This window comes from Bipolaris maydis, assembly GCF_028858645.1.
Source record: "Bipolaris maydis strain C4 unplaced genomic scaffold PSV08scaffold_11, whole genome shotgun sequence".
Classification (NCBI taxonomy): Eukaryota; Fungi; Ascomycota; class Dothideomycetes; order Pleosporales; family Pleosporaceae; genus Bipolaris; species Bipolaris maydis.
The window spans coordinates 1,296,621-1,314,882 of record NW_027093867.1 but is presented as its reverse complement, the minus strand read 5'-3'; the positions used below and the strand labels follow the sequence as shown (position 1 = coordinate 1,314,882).

Genomic DNA, 18,262 nt, shown 5'->3' with positions numbered 1-18,262 from the left:
AAACAGTAGTTAGTTGGTTGGTTGGTTGGGGGGGAGGGGGGACGGTTGAGCATGTGCCTGTGTGTTGCGGGTAAGTAGTGCGTGCTTTTCTTAGACGCGGAGATGGGCGAAGAAATGCAAGTCATTCCCGTTCAAACGGGTGACCCTGATTTGCATAATAGGAGATTTTTTTTTGATATAGGCAATGTGGGATGGATGGATGGGTGGATGGATGGGTGGATGGATCGGGGGCGGTGAGAATATACGAGGTAGTAATTGCAGATCCATCTCGTATCTTGAAGACAGTAGTATGCTGGTTTTTTATTTTGGGGAGGGTCCCTTCTCGGCAAGAAGGAAGGGAGTGGGTATACGTTATACAGACAATCTCAAGACTCTTTCAAAACGGCTTCGCCGCCTTCCTCAACTCCGTCTTTCCACTGACTGGGTCCCTAAATTCCCTCCAGCTAACGGGGTGCATGACGCGCCCTTCCTCGCTCCTAGCAAGTACAACGCCGTACTCATTTCGATCAGTCGCAACGTAGTAGTTTCCGCTGTCACCCAGACTAATCACGGTGCCGCGCACCAAGTCGCCAACGCGGAAACTCTCCTCAATCTTGATCTTGTCCTTTTCCGTTGCGCGAATATCTTCGCGCCGGATCTGCGCGAGAAAGGCTTCGCGGCATACGGCGTCGTCGACGACGAGGATCTCGCACGAGGCGAAGCGTGGGCCCAAACGCGTTATGCGGACTAGCACTGTGCTGGAGACCGTGGGCAACAGGGGCACACCGCCCCCCGAGTTGGGGCCTAGGATGCCTGGGTCGCTGAAGCTGGGCGGCCGGGTTATCGCGACGAGAGGTGGTAGCTTAGTTTTGTTGCTTCCTGCTATCGGTTGTGGTGCTGAGCCTACGGATACCACTGGTCCTGCTATTGAGGCGTAGATTTGCGATTCATAAATGTGCGTTCCGGGGCCCGGAGAATACTTTTCAATGCTGCCGAGAAGCTGGCCCGGCAGGGCTATCGATGGTAGTGCCATTGTGCGTACGTGTGTGTGTGTGGAGAACAAGAAAGAATGCTGTTTGATGTGGTCGCGTATTAAAACGTCTGCTATGCGAAGAACCTGATGGAGTGCTTTTTTTTGGAACCACTAGTCGGGATTTGGTAAGCCGCTTTTGAGTTACTATAGCATGCTCGAACGCGCGCTGTATTGGATGCGAACTCGTTCTTATTCTAGCATGTGCGCGCACAGATGGTTGTACTAAAGTGTTGACCAAAGTTACTTGCGCACGTCTCGAACTTTTAGTTGCGGAAGCTTACGTCATTCGCCTAAACTTACCCCTGGCACGCGTTGCAAAGTCACGTACCATGTAAACATACATACTAACAGGTACAGCTATCCCGCGACTCTTCATTAGACTATAGTATACTATGCTGCAAGGCTGCGCCGCCTGTGCAAGTCAACGCTCTCATTCCATTGTCCCAGTTGAGCTCTCATGGCTCCAACTTTACAAGCGCCTCTGCGAATACAAAGCAGAAGAACGCCAAATTTTGTGCCCGACATATATGTATAGCTCCGTGCTCCAATCGCCAGGGCCATGCAATCCCACGCAAATCAATCATGAAGTCATTCGCTCGTGGTAACGTTCCGATAAAAGACGCTTCCCATCTGCCTCTCAGACAGGTTCATCCGCGTCCCTTCTGTCCGGGGTCTCACTCGTCGGTCCGGCGACTAGACGGCCTGGTAGAGGAGAAGTGGCTCGCCAATGTTTTCTATCTCAGGAATAGTGCACTTGAGGTCGAACGCTTTCGATAGCACAATCTTGAATATCTGAGACAAAGTCAGCACACATCCGACTCTGAACATGTTGATTTCCTACCTTTTGCACGTTGATACTGTGACTTGTTGAGCTAAAGATTAAACTAGCCTTCATTGCTCGTGCAAACCGTTTAGCCTATGCCTTGTTAGCATACTAGGCTGACATCCAAGATCCAAACATCGTGTGTACCTGGTTAGAAATTTCTTCCTGTTCTTCTCGGGGAAAGTTGACGAAATGATCGTATTTTGTGCCGACTAAGAAGGGGATAGCAGTCTTGTTGAAGCCGCGCCCTTGTCGATACCACTCCTTGATCGAGTTGAGGGTGCTCTTGCGCGTCAGATCAAACATGAAGAGTATCGCGACAGCATCGTTGCAGACTAATGGCAGCATGTTGACGAATTCACGTTGACCACCTAGATCCCAAATAGAAAATGTGATTTCGGTGTTCCGGATCGAGATGGTCTTTTCCATAAAGTTGACACCTGCGCGTGTCAGAAACTGCAACTTCTAGAAAAAGCATGGTGTAACGCACCCAATGTTTGGATGTAGTCTTCGTCCCAACTACCCTCGACATACTTGACCATCAGGCTGGTCTTTCCGATTTGCGCGTCTCCGACCATGCCAACTTTGATGACCACGCTGGCATTCTTGACTGCTTCCTGCTGTTGTTGTGCGCTCCGTTGTTGGTCTTGGTATGAGTTTGAGCGGGCGCCGCCCTCTGAAGTCGGGTACCGTCCCATCTGTGAGCTAGGCCGCGAGTGCGATTGGCCGGCGTGTGCCTCTCTGCTGGAGTCGTAGTAGCCGTGCCGCGGAGGAGTATCGGCATCTGAGGATGTAGTGAAGCGCGAGCCATTGTGTGTTGTGTACTGGTAGGCGGTGTCTGAGTATGACGTCGATGGTCGGTGAGGGTCGTGTCCGTATGGGGAAGGGCTGTTGTTGAGGCTGTTAGATTGGGCTGGATCTGGTAGCGGTGTGACGGTGTTGGCGGTAATGGTGCTGGCCATGCTGTCATCATTCGTGTCCATGGTCTGGTCCATGTGTTTTTGCGCCTCGTGTTCATCAACAGGTACGGGTTCAGGCTGCAGCTGGCTAGGCCCCAGTTGCTCCGGCGGCACCTGAACATGTTGGGGGAGTGTTTCTGGCACAGGCGCCTGACTCGAGTACTCTTCCATGGCAGCGACTTCTAGCGGTATGTATTCGGCAGCAACGAGAGCTGAGGGCGCGCACGCGTCGAGAGCAACAGACAAGGAAAACCCGGCAGATGCGACGTTCGAGGAGTTTGCAGGGCCAATTTCACGCGTGAGAGGGCATTCGGGGACAAAAGGGGTGTGTGTGTTGTGAGCTGAAGTCGACTTGTTGACTGAGTGCTAGCCGCGATGCAATTGGGTATCATGGGGTAGCGCTGATGGCTCGCCGTGTCCTGGTTCGCCAAGCCACAAGCCACTGCGAGGGGCTGCTGTGGCTGGTGCTCGATAAGCCGCTTATCGCGTTACTATTCAAAAAGTTCGTTTTCCAATTCACACTTGTGCGACTTTTTTTTGCGACTCGCCCCAGCACAACCACACGCAAGAATATATCCAGACATAAAACATGGCAAAACGAGCGGCAGAGGCAGAGCAAGAGCTGGAGGCTATCAAGAATGGCGAGCGGCCCATGGAAGTTGACGCACAGAATGAGGCAGGCGAATTCGAGGATGAATTTGAGGATGAATTCGAGAGCGAGGATGAGATTCTCGAAGCAGGAGTAGACGGACGGCCAGATGAGGAGCGCGAGGCTGAAGAGCGCGAGAATGGCATGGACATCGACAAAGGTCAGAGAGGTTTATATGCCATACTTAGACACGCTGCTGACTATTTCTCTAGGCACATTTATTCCTGGACGCCACAAACTCTCCCCTGGGGAGACGCTGAACCCTGATCTTTCAACATACGATATGCTGCATACTCTAGAAGCGCCATGGCCCTGTCTGTCCTGCGACATTGTACCCGACAACCTAGGCTCAGATCGCAAAACATATCCCGCAACTGTATACGCAGTCGCCGGCACACAAGCAGCACGAGGAAGGGACAAGGAGAACCAGATTATGGTCATGAAAATGAGCAGTTTGTCGCGCATGGAGAAGGAAGACGAAGAAGATGAGGACTCGGATTCGGATGATGAGGCATCCGATCCCATATTGGAGACCAAGTCGATACCATTGACGAGCTGCACGAACCGTATACGAGCACACCAAACGCCACAAGCCACATCTGCGCAACCTCCAACGACTCTCACAGCTGCCATGACAGAGTCGGGCCAGGTTCTCATTCACGACGTCACCCCACATCTCACCTCTTTCGACACACCCGGCACCACCATCTCTCCCGCGCAAAATAAGCCAGTCTGCACCATCCGAGCTCACGGATCAAACGAGGGTTATGCGCTAGACTGGTCCCCTCTGATACCAGAAGGCAAGCTTATCACAGCTGATTGCGCTGGAAAGATATTCGCAACAACTAGGACGCAAGGCGGAGGTTTCGTAACTGATACCACACCTTACACCGGCCACCAGGGCTCAGTCGAGGAGCTGCAATGGTCTCCAACTGAGAAGACAGTATTTTCTTCAGCATCAAGCGACGGCACAGTCAAAATCTGGGATACTCGATTCAAGTCACGGAAACCAGTGCTCAGTGTTCAAGCATCCAAGACTGATGTCAACGTACTCAGCTGGTCGCATCAGACCGCTCATCTTCTTGCTTCTGGCGCCGACGATGGCGAATGGGCAGTATGGGACTTGCGACAATGGAAGCCGTCCACCGACATGTCCAGCGACAAGAAGCCTTCGCCCGTCGCATCTTACACATTCCACAAAGAGCAAATCACCTCTGTCGAGTGGCACCCTACAGACGACAGTATCGTGCTTGTTTGCGCCGGTGACAACACGCTCACATTGTGGGATCTTGCCGTCGAGCTCGATGACGAGGAGAGCAAATACACAGCAGGAGTGCAAGACGTACCACCACAACTGCTATTTGTGCACTACATGGAGCAGATCAAGGAGGCACACTGGCACCCGCAAATTCCGGGCGCTATCATGGCTACCGGCGGGTCAGGATTCAATGTTTTCAAGACAATCAGCGTTTAAAAGTAATTGGATATTTATGAATAAGAAGCTTTATCATCTTACAGGGTTTCAGATATTTATGTGTGCTGGAAGCAGTCCTCATCAGTGACGCCCTCATCCCTTCCAAGCCTAATTCCGGACAAACAAAGAAAAGGCCACAATTCACGTTTGGACATTTAGTAAAGACAACAACCCCAAGTCCGCATGTTCGCTGATTTTCTGTTCGCTATACAGTGTTGACGTCTATTCCCTCGGATTATACATTCTCATCCTTGCTCTCTGCAACGAACTCTGTCTCAGCATCAACAAGCCGGTTTACACGACAATCAAGACGACAATATACGCAGACACATTTCTCATGCTCTCCCCAGAACCCAGCGCTTCCTCGGCCTGGGCCTCAGCCTCATCGTCCACACCCTCAGTACCCTCACAACACCACCGCGACGATACGCAAACCCATCCTACATCGTGTAGTCTTCCCCTCGCACTCGACACCCGATATGAAGAAAGTGCTCTCCGAACTCCACTCCACGCACTCCCTTTTCCGCATCCAAAATGGCACGTTGATCCGGACACTGGGAAAGTATACGAAGACGCAAGTGTGATACTGGAAATATGTGAAGTGGACTTGGAAGATGTGCAACCCAGCATAGAAAGCAGCGAAGAAGCGGGGGCGAAGAGGAAAAGAATTTTCAAAGAGGAAGAAAATGAGAGATCTCGAAGCAAAAAAAGAAAGGCAAGAATGACAAAAAATGCTTATTCTTAAACTCAGAGAAGAACGAGGCGTATCCACACAGCACCCCCATATCTTCAATATATGCTAACCCCCCACATCTCCCTCTCAAACCGGCCGTTCAATCGGCTTGACCTTCTCTCCCTTCACATTCTCTTGCTGATTCGGAAACAACGGCTTACTCGCCTCACTCATTTCCCTAATCTTCTTAATCAAATTACTAGTTCCCAGTGATTAGCCTCTCATCCCACAAAAACTCCATTTCGCCTCTTCTAGCATATTGGGAAAAAACTTACTTAACAGGTAAATGCAGCTTATTTTGTTCTCGCCATAGAATCCCCACCACCTTGTCGCGCCCGCGACTGTGGTCTTCCAAGTGCTCGGTGATGAGCTGGCGACCGAGTTCTTTACTGCAGCCGTATATGCGCTGGGTGCAACCGTCGAAGCTGCAGAGCCACGAGTCGCGGGGTCCGTTGGCTTCGTAGGTGGGGAGCGGGGTGGATACGATTTGAGGAGAGACGCTGGGTTTGCTGTCGCCTGATACTGATGCGGGAAGGTGTCGGAGGGGAAGGGGTAGAGAACTGCGGGCTTCTCCGTCTGCTTCACTGGAATCGAAATCGTCTGTTGTGGGCGGAGAGGAAGGGGTTAAAGAGTTGCTATTTCTTCGTTTGCTTCGAGCATCTTTTGCTTCGTGCTCCATGTCTGTGTCGCTCAATTTTCTCTTCTCGCGACTTGGCGATAGGGCTTGGGTTGGCGTATCGGTCATGTCCAGGTCTGAACAGCTATTTGCTTCGTTCTCGCTTTGTGATTCCGATGAGGTGTCACTGGCTGCTACAGGTGCTTTACCCTTACCGGCTATTTGTTTGCCTGGCTTGATGATCACACGTTTACTCTTGCCGGAGAAATTGCCGGTTTTTGGTCGCAGAACTGACAGGCGGCCGTTCTTCCGCCTGCCTGATCGTCGAACGGGCGTCCGCAGTTCATCTTCATCTTCTTCGTCAGATGTATCTGACGAATCGCTCTGTCCATCTCTTAGCCTTGCGTGATCTTTCCGTGGTTTGAGCTCGACGTCTTCTGCTCGTCTTTGTTCGGCTGCGGATAAGTCATGTCCAGCTTCTAGTTCCTGATATATTGGCTCATTTGCGAAGAACTGTACAGTTTTTCTCCGCGGATGGTCCATCATGTAACAGAGATTCTGCGCATGTACCAGTAGGACTGTTTTTGCAGTCTCCACTTCGTCAATCTCATAACGCCTAACAATCAGCTCTGCAACCCGATCCAAAGTTATTTGATTTCTTCCTGGGCGTACAACTCTTTGGTTTACTGCTTTCTGCATAAATTCAAAAAGTGCCGCGGCTTCCCACCAATTATCGTTCTTCTTCGGCGCGTCCGGCGTTTTTGACCCCACAGACTTCCTCCGAGTATGCCGTGACGTTCCAGGTGTAGCTGCTTGCTTTGAAGTGCGGGATGGCGTAGACCTTGACTTTGACCTTGTCGGCGAGCGTTCGGCTTGGATTTGGGAATAGCGCCCCTCAATGCGTGCTTTGCAGTCGTCAAAGTCTTTCTATTCGCAGATCAGATTGAGTCCAGGGTTGGCTGGAATATCACTTACCGGAAATCTTCTTCTAAAGCGCTGGTAAATAGGAGTGTTACTCCAGCTAAAGCCCTGCGCCCTGTTTAAGAAGCACATCATCAGGAACATGTGATGCTTGTCGAAGATTTCCTCTGCCATGGCTATGTCGTCACAAGAGAAGCGTTTGTCTTCCGCGTACTACATGAATCAGCCTGTATATCTCATAATGCTGCTCAATCAGCGCAGGCTTTTGGAGCTAGCTGTAGATATCCGTGTTGCACTTACTTCCTGAAAAATGAGCTCAGCACTGGGTCCTCCACTCTTCTTCCGCACTTCACTGTGAATATCCGTCACAAAGTACAATAGCTCGACAGCCTGAATCATCTCGTCATAGATAGGCTTATACTGGGGCGCAGGTTGAATTTCGAACCAGCCTGCTTTGCCTTGGGCCCATATAACGTATGCGCCATCTGTCATTTCGCCGTACGAGAAGCGTGTCACGTTCCGTATCTCGATGTCAGTGGGGTTATAAGGCTTCTTGAGGACTGCGACCGTGTCAATTGACTACGCTATTCCACTGATGCGCTTCTCATGGCATCCAGATCTACGTACGATACTTTAACTGGCTGCGCCCAGGCATCTTTAGGTGCCCCTCGACTTTGAGCGGGGTATCCGCATACGCGGTGAGCAGGCTGGCAGGCTTTCCATTGCTCTCATATGTGATGTGCGCATCCTTGAGAACGAAAATCTCCCAGTCATCTGAATTGGTATTGGAGGCGTCCAGCGGCTTTAGTACTTCCGACTCTGGGACAGACATGTTGGCTAACATGCGCAGTGCATCGCATGCTGCAAAAGGCTGGTGCAAATGGCGCGTTCGGCTTCCTCGCCCCAAACGCGGGCGTGGACGACGGAAGCGGTAGTACGCGTTTAGCTCGGTACTTGTCTTATCGATAACAGTTATCCTTGCGTCATCAAGTCCAGACTTTATTCCCTCCAAACACCAACAGGCTGGACAGTTTGCCGGAGAAGTGTGGACTAGTCAATACGGTAGAGTCTGGCCAGAGTGTGTTGGCACAGGTGAGGACACGGGTACGCTAGGGTTCGATGAACCAACACGCTAACTAGGAACCGGCACTCATGACAACGGCACTTCTTGGCCGCACCAGAGTCAAGGATGCTGTGCAGTTGGTATGGCAACGACAAGTCCCGACACTAGATTACAGAATTCGTGTGTTAGGCTGGAAAAAAGCAGAACTGATGCCAAAGCCACAGATTGTCCATGGTCACGTGCCTAATCACATCTTTCCAAATCCATGTCAAACCGCCTCAGACACTATGATTATTGTTTTTGTATAATTGCCATTTGCTATATTCAAGCGGTTGAACAAATTTCAACACAACCGCTGACCCTACTAACAAGCTGCAGTCTCTCTGGTTGTTTGTTGTGAGCAAACTCGCCCACCACGTACTTTAATCTCGCCACGAAAAAAAGACTTAACAACACTCAACCTTTCATGTATACTTATACATTTAGTTATATACTCAAGTCAAAGTCCCCTGAAATCCATAACCTAGACTATTTCTTGCTGCCACCGGAGAAGCACTTAATACACATCATCATACATCAGCACACTCGCGTTGCTTGCCGATGTGCAAATGATTTCCCCTTATGAAGAAAGAAAACAGCCGGCACCTAGAAAGAGACTGCCGACGATTATATCGCTCCTCCTTCCTCTCTACCCTCCACCTATACGAAAAAAATGTCAGCATCCCATTCTATAACCAGAAGCCATCAAAATTCAAAATAGAGTACCAAGTCGGACTACATCTTACCTCTTTCGTCCTCAATTCCTCTCACTTACCCCCTATTTCCAGCACAAATCTCAAATGCCACTCCGCCGTCAACCTCACAAGCACCGACAGGCGCCTCAGACCTGCCTCCAAACTCTGGTTCCGTATACGCCAACTGCGCACACTCAACCCCAGGCACACAATGGAACCCCTTACAATTCTCACCACCCGCAGTCTGGATCCCATTCTCCTGCCCAACACACCCTGTGACATCTTTAACCTCCGTGCCGTTCTTGACCATGCAGTCCAGGTACGAGATATCGTAGGACACGCTTTTCTTGTCGGCCCCGACGGTATATTCGAACTGCATGGGTTTCGCGAGGCCCACGACTGTCTTTGCTACCTTGAGTGAGACTCCGGCGTTCTTGCATACGCGGAGGGTCTCGGTGTATGTGGTTTTGGCGCGTACAAGGTAGTTTGTGTTGCCTGGTCCGCAGCTTTCGTGGCCGCCGATGGAGGAGACCCAGACGTCGTAGTCGCATGAGTTTACGATGCTGGCGTTGTTAGGGGTGGGGACTAGTGGGGCGTATGGGTTCGGGGGCGGTGTTGACGGCTTTGTGGGTGTAGTGGTAGAAGGTGAGGAGATCTGCACAATGGTGCTTGGGTTGCCGACGGTGAGGATGCTCAGTACGGGTGCCTGTGATGCAGTGATGTTGGGGGTTGGAGCGATGATCATGGTGGTATACACCGTCTGAGTGACAAGTACGACTTCGGTCTTGACATCGCGGCCCTGGAAACGGCGGTGGCCATGTCCAAGAGCACCGGTGAGAAGGGGGAGTACTGCCAAAACAGCAAAGACAGGGAAGTACATGGTTACCTGCCTTTCAATGCGTTTGTTGGGTGTTTGTGTTGTTGTAAGCTCTTGTCGAGTCGAGTAGTTGGCTTCGTGTTCAAGTGGTCTGAGGAGATATTGTGTGTGTTGTGTGTAAAACTCAGTAGCTGATTCGTACTTGTGTATCAAGAAGGTAGAGGTGAGCGTCAGTTATATACTATCCTGAAGCGGTGTCGTGCAGCTGGCCCGTTTGCAAACATCACAGTGTCCGACCAATGGGAGACTAGCAAGTGAGGAGAGAGTATATGAAGTCAAACGGTGAGGAACATCATGAAAACTTTACTGTGCTTGAAATGAAGTGTGAAGCTCTTGCGGTGAACGTTGGACCGCGATGTAAAACTTTAAGCTAACATTGACAGAATTATGTCTCATGTGGCTGTCTCCGCATTTCGGAGTACTCAAAACCGCAAGATAGATATATCGGCTGCGAGTGAAAGACAAAAAGATTCAATAGAGAAGGAGTAATGATGAAATTGGGTGCGGAAAGACGACCAAGACATGCTACAGTACATTCAAAATGAGTTCCAGTCTTCGAGGAACAGTGAAAAAAAAGAATAGAGAAGGAGAGCTAACCAGAGCTCTGTGGTTACCTGTTGAGAGGGTCTAGCGGTATAGATGGCAGTGGTGCATGTCGAGACTGCGAGTAGCAAGAATACATTGGGCTATCACCAGTTAGCTTTTTGTTTGCAACATTAGGGTCACGAAACTTACTCATCATATCCCGTCCAGCCCACGCACTTCCAGCAATTGAACAAGCCAGTTGGATCGTACCGCTTCTTCACTGCGAGCAGCCTCTCGTACTGAACACCGAAGAACGTCTCCTGCCAATTCTTCTCAGCCCAATCACCCTCGTTTAGGTAGCATCCACCGCCAGGCGTCAACGCCTTGAGCGGCTCAACCATGGCGGTGACTATGTCCTGAATTGGAGACAGGGTATTCGGCGGCGTGGCTGTGGTCCAGAACTGGCCCATGACGATCTCCCAGAGAGAGTCTCGCCAGATAGGATTAACACTCGTTTTGCCATTATCCGGGAAGTTGTCAGGCCCCGTAGCGTATAGCTGCACGCCTCCTGAGCCATGTCTGGCGTACGAGTACTGCATTGAAGTCATGACTGCTTCTACTAGTTTCTCGATGCTCTGATTGGATTCAAAGAGAGTGCGTGGCATGAAGCGGCCTACACCTTTGAATCCCAGACCGACAGCTCCATTGCGCGCGAGCTCAGGTTTCTCGGTGAAGTCGTACCACTGGGAGAACTTTTCGAATGAGTAGTAGTCGTCGGCGGTGATTTCGATACCAGGGATGTTTGTAAGAAGGTTGCGCCACTCCGAAGTGATGGTCTTTATCGCTTCGGTATCGTTGGATGGCATGACTTGCACAAATATTACGTGGTCTGGTAGCACAAAGTTGTATCCGGCGATACCATGTTTGCCAAAGAGGGCTTGGTTTGAGGCAAGTGCAGTCAGGAAATCTTGGTGAATCTTCGACTCGGAGATGTTTTTTGGTGCTGGAAAGTTGGCATGGAAGTAGTATACGTTGATAGGAACGGCTGGGTGGAGCTGGAACTTGTATGATGTGAGCACTGCATAGGTTCCGCCTCCGCCTCCACGCATGGCCCAGAAGAGGTCTGGATCACTGCATTCGTTGATGGTGTGTTGTTTACCATCAGCAGTGATGACGTCGAACTCGACAGCTTGGTCAACCATGAGCCCGTACTTGGGTCCCAGCGGTCCGTGGCCACCTGCTTGGCCGTAGCCTCCGGCGATGCCAACAGATGCCGACGCACCTACGGTAACGAGCATGCCATGTGGCTCAAAAGCTTCCCATGATTCTTGAGCTTGCACGCCAGCACCAATCTCACCAATGTTCTCGTAGCGGGTATTGCATCCTTGAGGCTGAAAAGTCTTGTGGAATTTGGTATCCTTCAGGTTGTGTGTCCAGATGGCAAGTGAATTGGGAGTAGTAGATCGACCAAAATAGTCATGTCCAGTGTTTTTGATCGAGACTCGAATATTGTGTTTGCGAACGAAATCCAGTGTTCTACTGATATCGCTTCCAGATCTGGCTTCGACGTGGTATGAGGAGAATCTTCCGAGCGAACAGGGACCAGAAACGGAATCTGAAGTGTTGAAGGAGTTCAAGGCGCATTGCGATTCACCACATCTCTCCCAATCGAGGAACTCCCCTGAGCCGTACTGGCTTGTTCGCGACAATCCATTACCATAGTTTTTCGCCACGGTTTTGCACTTTTCACTGGACGAGTCAAGATAGCATGGCTCGGCCCAGGGCACAGTCAGTCTAAGATGACCATTGATGCTTTTGTTGAAGGCGCTCCATTCATCTGTTGTTGGCCAACAAGACTGTCCAGGTAGGCAAGTGTAGTTGATGGAGCCGGAATGATGGTGTGGTGACGACAACGATACGTTTGAGCGGAGATGCTGTCTGAAAAGGGTATATGATCCATATGCAACAAGCCCACAGATCAAGGGCAACACAACGGCCTTGCGGAGGGTATCTCCTATGCTTCTTCTCGCAGCTCTTTTTGTGTATCCAAGCCCATCATCGCTAATCTGACGTTCGTAATTGAGGGCAATCTTCTCATCCAACAACGGTTGCCGCTCTATAGCCGACATTTTGACTGGCCAATCCAGTCGCTGTTAAGCCAATAGGTCTTGCAATATAATATAGTTGTGGGTTTGCTCAATGATTTTGGTGAATTCCCCTATGGTGCGGTGTGAAAAGATTGGGACAATACAGCAAAACAAGCAGCAAGGAAAATACCACTTATAAGCGTAGAACCACACAGCCACAAGCTGAGTGTGGAGGTGGATTGAGTCCTTCCATCGTAACTTAGGCTAAGCCGCGGCATGCCCTAATTTGGGCAATGGCTTACCGCCGTCACAGCCTCAGCTCAACGCTTAGACAACCAATCACACCGGGAGGACCTGCGATGAACCGCGCTTTTTAGCTGACAGTGGAGCGGAGATTCAACGCCGACTCAAGCTTAATATCCTAGGCAGGCAGCCATAGCTAGGTGCGCGAGGCTGATAATAGGCTGATGCCATGATGTTTGGGGGCTGTAAACTCATGGCGTGGGTGGAGAGAACTGCCGTTTAGCCCCCACCCTTTACCAGAACCGGTTCCTGGCGCTTATAACGGCGTCTCATCGATCTTGTCATACCACAACCCTAGTAAATCTCACTGCCACATGTTATTGCCGCAGGCAGCACCTCGTGTTGCCTCCTTTTCTTCCAAAGAGCGGCCTCATGGGCTACGTCGATGACGCATGTAAAGAAGAAGCAAGTCTGCCTTATCAGCACACTTGGCATTCAGGCAGCAGTGGATAAGTTCAAAAATCCTGTGAAATCAATAGTATTTTTCTGGTGCATGCAACCCGTAATGTTCACCGGAAGGCTCGCCCAAGTGGCATTGGTCCAGCACATGCACAGCTCACCTTCGTTGGCGATTCGGAATTGCTTCTTATCAAGCTCATGGTAGCACTTTGCTTTTGAAAATTGGTGGGAAGAACAAACTGGCATACCGCCCTTTGTCTTTGGATACCAGAGAAAGCCCAGTAGCGTCTTCCGCATGGTGCAGGCTGAGAAGAAAAGTGAATTTGCCATGATTAATCAATCCAGCCTCTAGATGGATGATGTTAGTAAGGAAATAAAGACGAGTTAAGAAAAACTGTGCAGAAGAGGATGTGGAGTTTTCAAGAAACAACAGAAACCAGAAATTTGGTGAATAATCAAGGCTGAGTAAATTCAGCACGTATGGGTTTTTGATACGAGCAGTTGGACTCAAACAACCGATCAATGGGTTTGGTCAAGGTGGATACCTTTCTACTTTTGAAATCTGTCAAGAACCTCGGCAATTTTCTCCCTGACACCTTGCTTGCCCTCGTACTTTTCTAGCAACTTGACGACAACGTCCTCGGTCTTTTTGCCTGCTGCTTCCCTAAGAATCTCATCCTCTCTTGGTAGCCCAATCCATGCATGTGGGTATTCCGTGTAGTCTGCTTGGCTAATAAGCGGAAGTGGCGGCTCCCTACCAAATTCAAAGAACGTATCGACCTGACTCTTTTTGACCTCATCAAGGGTGTTAGGCTTCCAGTTGGGTCGCTCCTTCTTGCGCTCGACAAGGCGCGCTGTCACACCTTCGACGAAATCGGGGTGAGCCATGAACTTGGAAGCAATAGAGTACTCTCTCTGGAATGCTTGCGCGATAGACCATTGGCGGCCGATCTGCATCTGCCTGAGAGCCACAGCAACAGAGATAGGAGAGCGACTGTTGATGGTTTGAATGGTCTTGTCAGCCCACGTTTGGATTTCGGGGTTTGCATGCGTTTTCTTGACTTTCTCAAGAGATGCCATGATGTCCATGATTCCCGGCTGGTCAACGTGGAAGACACTGTCGATTGTCCTGCGCAGTTCACCAGAGATATGTGGTCGCTCCGTAGGTAGGCCGGTGCTGAACTCCTCAATGGTAGCATTGATGATTTTAAAGCGCTCGTGGAGCCTCATGTAGTCGGGGAACTGGAGTTCGGCGAGACGTGCCTCGAGCTGCTGCAGAGTGGAGGAGTGGATATAATGGGTTGCGACGCCGTGGTGGAAGGCATCCACACCCTTGAGCTGCTCCGATGTAAGGGCCAGGTAGGTACCGAGCGCACCTTCCAAGCGTGGCAGGAAGAAGGAGGCACCAACGTCTGGAAAGAAACCAATGGTGGTCTCTGGCATGGCGAAGACGGTGTTTTCAGTCGCGATGCGGAAAGGCGCGTGCATCGACAGTCCGACGCCCCCACCCATGGTGATGCCATCCATGAAGGCGACATACGGCTTGGTGTAGGTAGCAATCAGGTGATCCAGCTTGTATTCCAGGCCGAAGTAGTCTGCGCTCCTCTGCTGTCCCTTTGGTCCCTGCTGGTTCCACGCTGCCAATGCCGCGACATCGCCGCCGGCACAGAATGCGCGACCGCTGCCTTTGATCACAACGACACCCGCTAGTTCCGACTTTTCCCACTCTTGCATCCTCGGAATGATCTTGCGCACCATGGAGCCATTGAGCGAGTTGAGCTTCTTAGGCCGATTGAGTTCGATGCTGCGCACGCCATAGTTGTTGGTGAAAATGACATCGTCGGGGTCGTCTTCCTTTTCTGCCTTCAGGAGGTCTGCTGTCGGCGTGGCATACTGTGCACCGTCAGTATGCTATGCATCGGCACGCGTGGTGCAGGGTGAGAAGGGTTGCCGTTATACCAGTCTTGACCCGCTCCTCCAGGCGGGATTTGTGATGTTTGCACGCAATGGCATGATGCAAGTAGCACGGGTCCGCGAGACGCAGCTCAGCGGCGCTCTTGTCAGTGTACTGAGAGACATATGTGGTGTTTGGGATATGACGATGTAACTTTCACCGACGCTACCGACCGAGTTGAGCCTCGGGTACGTACGTACTAAGTACCCGCAAATTGAGATGTCGAGGCCGGCACCACCTTGGGCAACCGGCGGATCTAGCCTACACGCCGAGATGGTGAGATTGATTCCTCTCAACCTTGCCGGTGAGTTGAGAAAGCCCAAACTGAGTAGAGAAAAAAGGAAGATAAATCAGTTGTGTCTTTGCTGCCCGCAATGTGATGCCCCGCCGATGCAGCGTGGGCGAGCTCGGATCTCCCCCTCATCTGATTGGACGATGGCCAGCGTAAGCATCTTCTCGCGCTAAGAAAATGATTTGAGTCTCGCCGCCCTCCTCCAACATCGCCATCTTGGCCAATTGCCTTGCCTTCGCTTCTTCCGCGTCCTGTGATCGGGTCAATCATGTCAAGCTTTTCAAAGGTTTTCCTGCGCACTTCGCGTGCTGCAGTGCAGTACCAGCGTGGCGTCTCGCCAGTGCAAAATGCCTTGGGTGCGCAGGGCACCAGCAGGTGGATGAACGGTGTCCGCAACTACGCCGCCTTCACACGAGACAAGCCTCACGTTAACATTGGTATGTGTATTGTTATTCAGGCCAGACGTGACTTTGCTGATTACTTCCAGGTACCATTGGCCACGTCGATCACGGAAAGGTACAATACATCCCACCAAATGTCATAGACGTCACCAGACTGACACGCTGCAGACCACTCTCACAGCCGCCATCACCAAGCGACAAGCAGAAAAGGGCTTTGCCAAATACCTCGACTATGGCTCAATTGACAAGGCCCCCGAAGAGCGCAAGCGTGGTATCACCATCTCGACTGCCCACATTGAGTACCAGACCGAAAACCGCCACTACGCCCACGTCGACTGCCCAGGTCACGCTGATTACATCAAGAACATGATTACTGGAGCCGCCAACATGGATGGTGCTATTATTGTTGTTGCCGCTTCCGATGGTCAAATGCCCCAGACACGTGAGCATTTGCTGCTCGCTCGCCAGGTCGGTGTCCAGAAGATTGTTGTTTTCGTCAACAAGGTCGACGCTGTTGAGGACAAAGAGATGTTGGAGCTCGTCGAGATGGAGATGCGCGAGCTGCTCAGTAGCTATGGCTTTGAGGGTGACGAAACCCCCATTGTCATGGGCTCTGCCCTCTGTGCCATCGAGAACCGCCAGCCGGAGATTGGTGTCACCAAGATTGATGAATTGCTCGAGGCCGTCGACTCATGGATTCCTACCCCTCAGCGCGAGACTGACAAGCCTTTCCTCATGGCCGTCGAGGATGTCTTCTCCATCGCTGGTCGTGGTACCGTTGTCTCTGGCCGTGTTGAACGAGGTATTCTGAAGCGCGATGCTGAAGTCGAGCTCGTCGGCAAGGGTACCGCGCCCATTAAGACCAAGGTTACCGACATTGAGACCTTCAAGAAGTCTTGTGAAGAGTCTCGCGCTGGTGACAACTCCGGTCTTCTTCTACGTGGTGTCAAGCGTGACGAAGTTCGTCGTGGTATGGTCGTTTCCGTCCCCGGACAGGTCAAGGCTCACAAGAAGTTCCTCGTCTCCATGTACGTCTTGAGCAAGGAGGAGGGTGGTCGTCACACTGGTTTCGGCGAGAACTACAGGCCACAAATGTTCATCCGCACTGCCGATGAGTCGTGTGCGCTGTTCTGGCCCGAAGGTACCGAGGATGCCCACGAGAAACTTGTCATGCCTGGAGACAACGTCGAGATGGTTTGTGAGCTCCACGCACCACACGTCTTGGAGACTGGCCAGCGCTTCAACATGCGTGAGGGTGGCCGGACAGTCGCTACTGGTTTGGTGACGCGTGTTCTGGAGTAAGTTGGTCCGCTAGAATGACGGAGCATGATCGGAGCATGATGCGAGCATACCCCATCGTCGAGCCTGGAGGGGGCCATTTGTATATTAATCACTGTGTCGGACGTATCTCTGCTCTCCACTTCTCATTTGACGTTCATCGTGTACTTTAGCAGAACGAGCAAAACGGATCTAGATGGGAGGCGTTGAGCTACATGACGAAGCTTCAAGAAGATAATGACCTTTTCAAACAGACATTGTTGCACTCAAAAACTCCGGAATTTGACATGTGAGGATGGAAAGGAACACGACGTAGGAGTTGGCTTGGTACAATATACAATCCTCCTTCTGCCAGCCAAATCGTCGTCCTTGCATATCGCCTCTATCGGTACGTTGACTTACACTCTCACAGATATCTAAATCTCTCCCCGCACGTTAATTCTTTCCGACTTCCATACTTACAGGGCCGAGGGTTTTTCGATGCCCCGACAAGTCTACTATCCTACGTGGCCGTCTAGTACTCGAATCCACATTGAACTGCACCTTGATCTGCCGTTGTTTTTTTTGTTGGCAGTTTAACCGCACTGATGGCAGATGACCTGGGGGATCGATCCGAGTGAGCTGTCGTTCTGGAGTGGCCTTGTCAGTGGCTTTGTTGTTACTGCAGCCCGCTGAATTTGTAGTCGCCGTTCAGAACCTTGTCCGGACGAGGTGTACCAACCAGTATCGGAAGTCTATGGATTCAGCATTGCATAATGGACTTGTATTTTTCCTAGTATGCAAGCGAAAGGAATATCTATTTATGCACGGCAGACTCGCTACGACGGCAATCGGGACGTACCGCCCATCTTGGCACGCGCTGAATATGCCACATGCAATGGTCGTGTGAATTTATCTTTCCGAGAGCAGCCTAGATTTGCGCCCCAGGAATACATCTCGCAAATGTTCGTTTGTATTCGGCGACCTAGTCTGGCCCGATTTCGTTCATTCAAACGGATTCTAGGCTTCCTACGGAGTAGTCACCCACAGGAACGGGAGGATATGTATCTGACAAAGAGTGGATCGACTTCCATGATCGCGACCGTAAAATTTGCGGAAAATAGGCTGATTGCGTGTCGGAAAGAGTACCCCACTAGTCATCGTACTCAGTTTTGGGCTGGGT

General features: G+C 51.1%; 8 protein-coding genes across 8 annotated transcripts; 2 read left to right on the top strand and 6 right to left on the bottom strand.

The window, feature by feature from the left end:
- Positions 1–236: 236 nt before the first annotated feature.
- On the bottom strand, positions 237–1,012 carry PSV08DRAFT_364484 (uncharacterized protein; the record flags this gene model as incomplete). Its single annotated transcript, XM_014221843.2, has 1 exon — positions 237–1,012. The coding sequence occupies one exon, from the start codon at positions 1,010–1,012 to the stop codon at positions 377–379; it is 636 nt and encodes a 211-aa protein (XP_014077318.1). The 3' UTR covers positions 237–376.
- Positions 1,013–1,356: 344 nt separating this feature from the next.
- On the bottom strand, positions 1,357–3,168 carry PSV08DRAFT_228087 (P-loop containing nucleoside triphosphate hydrolase protein). Its single transcript, XM_014221844.1, has 4 exons — positions 2,326–3,168; positions 1,983–2,275; positions 1,854–1,928; positions 1,357–1,804 (listed from the first exon to the last, which is right to left on the bottom strand). The coding sequence occupies exons 1-4, from the start codon at positions 2,963–2,965 to the stop codon at positions 1,706–1,708; spliced, it is 1,107 nt and encodes a 368-aa protein (XP_014077319.1). The 5' UTR covers positions 2,966–3,168; the 3' UTR covers positions 1,357–1,705.
- A 144-nt stretch (positions 3,169–3,312) lies between these two features.
- On the top strand, positions 3,313–4,958 carry PSV08DRAFT_207357 (WD40-repeat-containing domain protein). The gene is made up of 2 exons (XM_014221845.2): positions 3,313–3,603; positions 3,656–4,958. Exons 1-2 carry the CDS (start codon positions 3,384–3,386, stop codon positions 4,915–4,917), a joined length of 1,482 nt encoding a protein of 493 aa, XP_014077320.1. The 5' UTR covers positions 3,313–3,383; the 3' UTR covers positions 4,918–4,958.
- Positions 4,959–5,633: 675 nt separating this feature from the next.
- PSV08DRAFT_207355 (uncharacterized protein) lies at positions 5,634–8,052 on the bottom strand. Its single transcript, XM_014221846.1, has 5 exons — positions 7,815–8,052; positions 7,488–7,747; positions 7,242–7,400; positions 5,926–7,193; positions 5,634–5,849 (listed from the first exon to the last, which is right to left on the bottom strand). Exons 1-5 carry the CDS (start codon positions 8,029–8,031, stop codon positions 5,738–5,740), a joined length of 2,016 nt encoding a protein of 671 aa, XP_014077321.1. The 5' UTR covers positions 8,032–8,052; the 3' UTR covers positions 5,634–5,737.
- A 762-nt stretch (positions 8,053–8,814) lies between these two features.
- Positions 8,815–9,864, bottom strand: PSV08DRAFT_364480 (uncharacterized protein; the record flags this gene model as incomplete). The annotated part of the gene is made up of 2 exons (XM_014221847.1): positions 8,815–8,949; positions 9,065–9,864. 2 exons carry the CDS (start codon positions 9,862–9,864, stop codon positions 8,820–8,822), a joined length of 930 nt encoding a protein of 309 aa, XP_014077322.1. The 3' UTR covers positions 8,815–8,819.
- A 293-nt stretch (positions 9,865–10,157) lies between these two features.
- On the bottom strand, positions 10,158–12,626 carry PSV08DRAFT_320166 (uncharacterized protein). The gene is made up of 2 exons (XM_014221848.2): positions 10,597–12,626; positions 10,158–10,547 (listed from the first exon to the last, which is right to left on the bottom strand). Exons 1-2 carry the CDS (start codon positions 12,513–12,515, stop codon positions 10,472–10,474), a joined length of 1,995 nt encoding a protein of 664 aa, XP_014077323.1. The 5' UTR covers positions 12,516–12,626; the 3' UTR covers positions 10,158–10,471.
- A 971-nt stretch (positions 12,627–13,597) lies between these two features.
- On the bottom strand, positions 13,598–15,496 carry PSV08DRAFT_320145 (mitochondrial 37S ribosomal protein mS47). Its single transcript, XM_014221849.1, has 2 exons — positions 15,135–15,496; positions 13,598–15,068 (listed from the first exon to the last, which is right to left on the bottom strand). Exons 1-2 carry the CDS (start codon positions 15,252–15,254, stop codon positions 13,725–13,727), a joined length of 1,464 nt encoding a protein of 487 aa, XP_014077324.1. The 5' UTR covers positions 15,255–15,496; the 3' UTR covers positions 13,598–13,724.
- Positions 15,497–15,614: 118 nt separating this feature from the next.
- Positions 15,615–17,419, top strand: PSV08DRAFT_9536 (elongation factor Tu GTP binding domain-containing protein). Its single transcript, XM_014221850.2, has 3 exons — positions 15,615–15,858; positions 15,909–15,937; positions 15,991–17,419. The coding sequence occupies exons 1-3, from the start codon at positions 15,690–15,692 to the stop codon at positions 17,122–17,124; spliced, it is 1,332 nt and encodes a 443-aa protein (XP_014077325.1). The 5' UTR covers positions 15,615–15,689; the 3' UTR covers positions 17,125–17,419.
- Positions 17,420–18,262: the final 843 nt, after the last annotated feature.